The 8,961-nt window shown below is 48.7% G+C and overlaps 1 protein-coding gene across 1 annotated transcript; it reads right to left on the minus strand.

Moving 5' to 3' along the window:
* Positions 1–1,199: 1,199 nt before the first annotated feature.
* Positions 1,200–7,880, minus strand: si:ch211-252f13.5 (uncharacterized). Its single transcript, XM_063220490.1, has 4 exons — positions 6,976–7,880; positions 5,129–5,703; positions 4,733–4,799; positions 1,200–3,909 (listed from the first exon to the last, which is right to left on the minus strand). Exons 1-4 carry the CDS (start codon positions 7,595–7,597, stop codon positions 2,291–2,293), a joined length of 2,883 nt encoding a protein of 960 aa, XP_063076560.1. The 5' UTR covers positions 7,598–7,880; the 3' UTR covers positions 1,200–2,290.
* Positions 7,881–8,961: the final 1,081 nt, after the last annotated feature.

Raw genomic sequence — 8,961 nt, forward strand, 5'->3', positions numbered from 1 at the left:
AACCTCGCCATATGCAGAAGTGGTTTCTGTAGCAGCATTGCAAAAGGGAAACCAAGAGCTCAAAACAGCCTGTGCTTTACTGCATCTATAGCTGTGAAGACAGAGGTGTTACTGTAGTAGGGGAGCGGGTATCACAGAAGCTGCTACATGAACGTGCTAAGATCTGTTCATGAAGATAACACTGTACCAGTAAAGGCAATTTGCACCTGTTTTGCTAATCTGACACTAAACATCAGATGGCAGAGTGGGGCCTCATGCAGTAGTTAACGTTTTAATCACTGTGTTTGTATTAGGTTGTTGTGTACTACATCATACAGTAGGTCAGGATATTCTATACAGAGCTAACATGATGTATTTATTGAACATTTCCCATTAACTGATAGCTATTTGACATTTCAAATGAGGTGTCATTAGTTTCCCACTACTTTTTTCTGTCTTTTCTATAAAGCTCATTGACATGGTGAACCATTAAATGTACAGTCAGTGGAAGACCAAAGAAAACTTGTGCACTTCTGGTGTACTACATTCCAATTTATTGTGAAGTTATTAACCCCTTAGTGCAGAGTCTGTGTTATAAAGGTACTGTCACCAACATTGTAATGGCTATGTCTTAATCTGTTACTTAAGTCTCTCGATACTGTCATAGCAATGTTGTTATGATGTAGTTGAGTATTTTCAGCAAATAGTGAATAGGCCCGCCAGCGACCCCATCTGCACTAAGAGGCTACGAGCTTAGGTATTGTGCTGTGTGTGATGATTTACTAGAGCCAGCACCTTCCATGAACTGCAGCTTGACTCATGGCTTGGCTGCAATGCATGGTGCACACATGTTGACATGCTTGGGCGTTATGGAGCATGAGGACTTATGAAAAGTGAAAATAATGTCCTGACTACTGTGGGAGTGCATTTACATCAAGTCACTGAAATAAAGGATGCTTGAAAAGCATGCATGCTAGGCAGGCTGCCGCTTGGGGCCCCCAAGCATACTAGATGGTGAGTAATAGCTAAGACTTTAAACTATAGTAGTGGCGATTTATTGCGAATGTTCATTCTATTGAATTTTTCACTTGGGGCCCCAACTTACCCAAGAATCGCCTCTGCCTGCAGTGACACATACTGTACATAAAAAAATAATCAAACTCTCTCAATCTTCTCACCGTTGCCATGGTTCAATTAGCCATCTTTATTTGGAAACAAGCGACGCTGACACAACAGGTTTTTATTTTACACATTTCTCTGTCTCTGGCAGGATTACGCTTTACCAGAAGGGGTAATTACATTTGGTATGCAGGGGCTGATAGAATTAGAAAATGGCGACTAACACAAAACATCTGCACACAGCAGTTCCCACAAGCCCTGGCAACAAAGCCATTCCATTTGGCCATTTCCATAGGCAGACAAAATACCTTGGTATACTGCTGTCTGGTATTTGTAAGGAAAGCATGACTTGTTTGTGGCTGAGCAGACAAAATATATGAAATAAATACAATTTCTTTATTATTTTAGAGACACATGCAATCAGATGCATAAAGTGTAAAGCATTTATGTATACCTACTGTATGTGTTACAATTACATTGGACATAACAGTTGGCTTTCAAAAGCATGTCGTAAAAAAATAAATAGACCACAATGAACAGTGTATTCAAATGAAACGTTTCCTGAAGTAGCAATATGCAATTCTCATCTACTACTAGCAAAGAAAGTTAATAACCATGCAATGTGAACCATCCAAAACACCCAAAACAACCACATGCACTGTGCTGTTCCATTGGAGTTGATAAGGTCTTGTTAATTGGCTTCTTTTGGCGATGTTCTTAATGTTGTGCTGTTAAACCTCTTCTTTCATGTTTGTGGTTCGTTTCATCTTGGACCACAGAATTACATAGTGCAGAGTCTAGGATGGCTGGTGGGGATTACAGGGATGGGCCTCACACCACCACATACCATACACAGGACTTTAAAGGAAGTAGTTGCTTTACGAAAGTAGTTGCTTGCAAAAAATGCCTTTGAAAACGGCAAAGGAATTTTGAATAAGCATCAGTATACAAAATAAATGTGTGAGTACAAATCTTATGAAAATATCAATCCTTAACAGATTAAGAACAATTGGTAAAAACAATACAAAAATAGACACACATCACTTCTGAAAAACAGGTATGATACAAAGACGATATAGGCCTACTGACGACTTTAATGTTGGAGTATTCATTTAAAAAACTGGTTGAAAGCAAAATGCCCATACCATGCTGCGCCACCCCCTGTCGAGTCAGGATAGCTCCCCTCCGCTGACTAGGCAGCCACCCACAGCACAGACATGCTGCTGCTGCCTGACTCATGGGCAATCTGATTGATACGCCCGCGCACGCAGTCCACCATCACGAACACCGCCGTGCCGTTACGCACCTTGAAGGAGGCCCGCAGCGCCACGTTGGCCCACTGGCTACCCTCGGGCATCTGCCCCGCCACCTGCTGGGCCAGAGGCTCGCTCTTACCCCCCGCCGAACCCGAACCCCCCTCGCCCTGCGCCCGTCGGTGCAGCGTGAGCCGCAGAAGGCTGCAAGAGTGGATCAGCTTCAGCTCCAGGGCCACGCTGGCCGAGCCAGCCCTGTGGAAGAGCAGGTCCCGCTGCGGGTGGCCGTCCTGGGCCCCGCTGATCTCCAGCTGCTCCGCTCGCGCGGAGGTCTGGTGGAAGTAGAGCACCCTGTTGCGCACCGCTCCGGACGGCAGGCCCTTGGAGGAGACGGAGGCGGAGAGAGAGGAGGAGCTGGCGCGCGGCACCCACAGCAGGCTCAGCATGCTGATGCCCGAGTCGTCGCCGAAGTAACGCACATTGCACTGCGCTGGCGCTAAGATCTCGAAGGAGAGCGTGTCGCCGGGGTGGACGGTCGCCGCCGCCGACAGAGAGACGGAGGTGTCGCGGTAGTGCACGCCGTGCCGCGAGGCTCGTGCCAGCTCCACGCTGCTGCTGTTCCTCGTGATGTACGCCAGCAAGGTGAAGCCCTCGCTCACGCACGTCTGGCCCATGGAGTACACGGCCTGCTGGAGCACGAACCGCAGCGAGCCGCTCTCCGTGAAGCGAACGGCCCTCTCGTCGTGCGTCAGCGTCACCACGTACGGGTCGGACACGGACGTGGTGCGGAAGGTAGGCCTGTAGTTGGTGTGGTAGTGGGCGGAGGCCACGGCCTGCGCAGTCATGGCCACGGCGCCGGTGTCGTGCGACAGCCAGAGCAGGCTGAATGGAGGCGCGGCTCCGGCGTGCAGGTGCAGTTGCTCACCGGCGGCCGCGCTACAGTGGTGGCTGGCGCTCCGTAGTAACAGCGCCAACGCCTGGCCGACCTCCACCGCACTCGCCACGCTCACCGTGGCACTCTGCAGAGTCTTGCCCTCGCGCTGCTCCACACGCACCCCGCTAAGGTCGCGCCCCTCGCTCTGGTGCTGCCCTTCCTCCGCGGCCGCCGCCGCCGCCCTGCTGGTGTTGAGGCGCATGCAGGCCTGCACGAAGCTGCGGCAGCCGTGCCTGATGGCCAGGTTGTAGTCGGCCCACACCAGCCCGTGCTGCCGCATCCCCAGCTGCCCGTCCGCGCAGGTGAGCAGCTCGTTGCTGCAGCTGTCCGTCTTGGCCTGGATCTTCAGCTGCATGCTGGGAAAGGCGTGGCCGTGCGCAGCTTCGGAGGCGGGCAGGACCACGTCGCCGGCCCAGGAGAGCGAGAGGTGGCCGTGGCCGGCGTCGCCCTCTGGAGCCGCGGCGCAGACGGTGTCTCGGAGGGCCGTGCAGCGGGTGGCCACGGGGATGTTGTCGCACTCGGAGCAGGCCTGGCACTCCTGCAGGTGGGAGCTGTAGAAGTACGTGTGGCCACAGTGGCCCGCGGCACCCTCGCGCTCAGACATGCCCTGGCACCTGAACCCACCTGAGAGGACAGAGAGAGTAGAGAGAGAGAGGTTCCATTGGCCCATTGTTTCCTGGTTCTATTATGGCCCCCCTTAGGCAGACCTAGGCAGACCTAAGGACTGTTCTATTCATTGTAGGAGCATTATGACACGCCCCTTTAGGCAGACCGGAACCTGGTCACATTAGGTGCCCATAGAAACCTATTATGTTGGCATATCTCTATAGAATATCTCTGCCTGAGAGGACAGAGAGAGGGCACAGAGAAGGGTACAGAGAGAAGGGGGATCAGTTGAAGGCCGGGCTACACTTGCCCTGAAGCAAGTGATTAAGAAAGTTTTGAAAGCAATGTTTTCCAGTTTGTGTTCTAATTAACATGTAAAACAAGATTTATGAGTTTAGTACTCATATCTTATCCGCAGTAATCAGCAAAGCCAAATAGCTGGAGGTTACGTTTACAAAAACGACCCAGTTTGTTCATTTCTTTTTTTTAGGCCTTCCTTGCCTTTATTTTTGAGGAGAGACAGGAAATGAGTAGGGAGAGAGAGACGGGGAAGGATCCGCAAATGACCCAGGCCGGAATCGAAATCGGGGTCGCCAGCATAGTAACCTAGTGCCCTATCGTTAGGTCACGGCAGGGCCAGTTTGTTCATTTCAACAGCAACAGTTAGCATGATAGGATTTCAAGCAGAGCGTACGTGTAACTTCTCTGAGGAGGAATTCCATGTATAAAGACAACACTACACAGAGATGGGCTCGCATTCAAAGATCTGACAAAGACTTGCCAATGTTATTACAAGCCAATTTCTGCCAATAAAACACTAATCCAATAGAGTGTAGGTCACCTGGTGTGTTGAGGCACTGTTTTTGTTCCCCACAGAGATCTGTTATTTCCAAGCATTCATCTCTATCCTGTATGAAAATAAGCATACAGATGCATTAAAATAGACACATTGAAAATACATTCATAAATGTAAACTCAACAAGACCATAAATATACAGTTTTGCCTCTTTTCCACTGCCGGTTTTCTGGTAGGCCTACTGCTCGACACAGTGCGACTCGGCCACCAATTTTTACTCTTTCATTGAGCTGAAAAAATTTACCCAATCAAAAAGCAAAAAGTGGCGGCCGAGTCGCGCTGTGTCACTGTAGGCCTACCAGAAACCCGCCAGTGGAAAAGAGGCGTAAACGGAACGACTAATAGTATACACTCTACAAATAACAACATGGCATAATGTACCTGGCATATGCGATCAGCATGCACAGAACACTGGGCGACCAGGAAGAAGCCCGCCGGGCACACGGTGCACTTCTCGCAGCGCGGCCGGTCGCCGCTGTAGTCACAGTACTCATCCGTGCTGCACATGACGCACCCCACCAGCGGCTGCCCCACCTCCATCACGCTGGCCTCCATGTCCACCTTGACGGCGGCGTACGACTCCTGAACCCCACGCGTCCTCGTCTGTCCTCCTCCACCACCACCACCGCTGCTCATCCCGGTCCCCATGTGGAGGCCACCGCCGCCGGCGGCGACCCCCATCTCGGCCTGTGCGTTGAGCAGGGAGAGCTGGTTGAGGGAGTGCTGCAGCAGCGTGAACTGGGCGTTGACCTGCTCCAGCAGCTCCTGGGTGCGGCGCTGCTGCTCCAGCACGTCGCTCTGCTGTGCCAGCAGGGTGCTCTGCTGCTCCGCCAGCCGGCCCTGCACCTCCGCCACCTGCGCCTGCTGCGAGCGCAGCTCCTCCACCAGCTGCTCTTGGCCCTTGGCCAGGTGCAGCTGCAGCACCAGCGCCTCCTCCGACGGGACCTCGTTAGAGCCTGCGTAACAAGGAGTAGCAACAGGTAATGTGTCTGGGTCAGAGGCGGATCTAGCCATTTTGGGGCCCTCGGCAAACTGTAAGCATTGGGCCCTCAAAAGTCCTTCTTGAAAGATGTGCAAAAAATATGGGCCTTAGAACTCTGTCTCATATACTCCTGTCTCATATATTCTCAATTGTACAAGGTCAGGCCTACTGTTTTGGTATTTACCCGACTGGTGTGACAGTTGGGGGCCCCTATGGAGGGCTGATTTGGTCGGGGACCTAGGCAATTGCCTTGGTTTGCCTAATGGAAAGTCCTCCTCTGTGTCTGTGTCAGAGGATTCTCATCCATTCATTCAGGTCAGGTCATTCATTCAGCTCATGTGTATTCATCATGTGCAACTGGAATTCTTGGAAAAGACAGTCCAAGAATTGACTGCAGAAAAAGACAGCTTTCTAGACATAAAGTGCTGTGTGTGTGTGTGTGTGTGTGTGTGTGTGTGTGTGTGTGTGTGTGTGTGTGTGTGTGTGTGTGTGTGTGTGTGTGTGTGTGTGTGTGTGTGTGTGTGTGTGTGTGTGTGTTTGTGGGAGGGGTTTGAGTATGAGAATGAGAATGCACAGACAGTGGAAAAATGATAGGCAGATGCGTACAACAGCTGAAGTCACCCACTGTTCAGAATGACACCAAATACTATGAAAACACATGCCCACGACAAGCTTGAGTTTGCAAGTTTGTAGAAACTCAAAGTCTTATCTGGTTTGAGATCAGACAGAGTTCTGCACTACATACATGCACATACATGCATGCACACATACACTCATTACATTACATTACACTTAGCTGACACTTTTATCCAAAGCGACTTACAGATATTATATTTTAGGGTATTGGTTACAGTCCCTGGAGCGATGTGGGGTGGTGCGATGCTCAAGGGAACCTCAGCCGTGGATGTTTAGGGAGAGGTCACGGGGGATTCGAACCGGCAACCCCTAGATTGACAGACCAACTCTCTAAACACTAGGCCACTGCTGCCCCCTATAAAGCATGCACTCTGACACACATGCACAATTTCAAATACACACACCAGACTCCATGCAAGCAACAGAAATTGATTTACTTCATTACAATCAACTACAATTGCAATGCACTTCCAAAGTAACAATGTTAAATTGTTGTTATTACGAAGTGTATTGCATATGTAGCCTATTACCAAGCACATATGAAGTGCAAAGTACAAAGTAATACAACGTAAGCATAAAGTAATCTTCATTGAATCTGATTATCTCTTACCTGCTTTAACATCACATGTTAACTGAATACCAGGGGAGGATCCTGGGTCTGAGGCTATATCCCCCAAGAATTGAGCAGCTCTGTCGGCCAAATGCAACACTGTTGACCGGGCTCTAGTCCCACTGGAGCCGGCTGCCCCGGAGCAGTGCTCTCCAACACATGGCTGAGGCTGAGGTCTAGGTTTTGAGCGAAGTCGATGCGATGGTCTGCACTCGCTACCTTTACACTCTTGCGTGTCATTTCGAGAGGGTCGTTTATGGGCTGCAGTACAGTCCCGATCGGTACATCCTGGATTGAACACTTCGGCAGTGATACTCCTTGGGTTTTGCCGTGGAGAATTCTCGCGTGTACCCTGCGGGGGATATATAGTGTATGGGACTGGCTGTACTCTGGATGCATGCTCGTTGTACCCATTCTGATGTCGAGTCTGTACAGGGCCACCGCGCGTGGCTGCAGCAAGGTGACCCGCGCTTGTTCCCGAGCGCCCTTGGCATTGCGCGCCGGTGCATTGTGTTTCGTACGCGCCAAAACAGTGCGCTCCTCTGCATATCTCTCCAGTCGTACGGGATACGCAAACACATCCAGTTAGACAAAGTGTAAATAAAAGAAGAGACCGAGCCATTGTAGTTAAATATGAAAAGAAAATGTGCTCTGTTATCCTTGGTGCTCCAGAAATCTCCTCATTGTACGGGCATTCCAAGTTCCTCTGCTTAAGTTCCCTCTCCAACAACGTGCCACCAACAATCACTTGGACGGTGTACCTGATAACTACATGCCACGCACACAACACGCAACTCGCTCATATGACTTATGTCTTGCTGCAATGTCTAACACCAAGTCAGTGACTCGCAACACCCCAGTCTTTCTACACCTTTTCAAATATTTTCTGAAGTAAGACTTCTCGATTTTACTTATCCACTCTGTCCATATGTAGTAGCTTATTCCAGACACATAATTGGCACCAGGTTTTCAGTTAACCCCTCGGCTCCCCCTAGACAACTGAGTGCTGCTTTTCCTATAATACAGAGGTTCCTAAACCCATGACAAACTCCTTGGTCAGGAGTTGGCATATTAAAACTACCTTCTGTGGATGTTTTATAAGCAGACATCACAATAGCCACACTTTTGTATGCCTCACATAAATGATGTTCTGTTAAGTAAAAAAAAAAAAAGATTATATTCTATGCTAAGACAAATGTATTCTCATTTCATTTAGTTGATTTAAATTCAACACTGCAACCAAAAGTGTATTTTTATTGTCTTTCTTCCTTCCTTTATTTTACTTTTAACAACCATCATCACACATGCTACTGTAAATGGCAATCATATGAGACTGTCATGGATTGATGCCTCTGCACATTTCATCACATTTCATCACATAAATCAAGTAAATATGAATGTCATTAACACCACAGTCAATGAATAAACAACACATAATTCAACCCAACCTTACTCTGACATGCTCCCTAATCGCCAGCTCTTTGTCATAAATCTCTCTGGCTGCATATGGCTTTGATTTCAACATGACTGAGAACAGCAATGGAGGAGCCACTCACCATTCTTCATTTAACTTTATGACATTCTTGATAAATTAAGTCACTGACTTTCCAGTAGCATATATTTTCCCTTGGTCCTCAACCAATCTGATAATACAGTAGACACATCTTGTTTGCTATAGGACCACATGTAGCCAAATCTTCCTCTACTCTCTGTACCGTTTTGGGAACTTAATCAGAATATGACCCCACAAATGTGCACACTTTAACAAAACCCTACACAACAGTGTTACAGCTTTAATTCCAGTGAAGTCTTCTTCAAGCCACACTGCATTTAGAAATTGAGAAAATGACCCCACAAAAAAGGATGTGAAGGTTTACGGTTACGTATGTCTAGTAAACCATACATGAACACAGACCTCACTTCTGTAAAACTCAGGAAGCAGTGACAACTTCACCACACAGAGAGTGACTAGCATCAGTCCACCAA

This window comes from Engraulis encrasicolus, chromosome 16 (assembly GCF_034702125.1).
Source record: "Engraulis encrasicolus isolate BLACKSEA-1 chromosome 16, IST_EnEncr_1.0, whole genome shotgun sequence".
Lineage (NCBI taxonomy): Eukaryota > Metazoa > Chordata > Actinopteri > Clupeiformes > Engraulidae > Engraulis > Engraulis encrasicolus.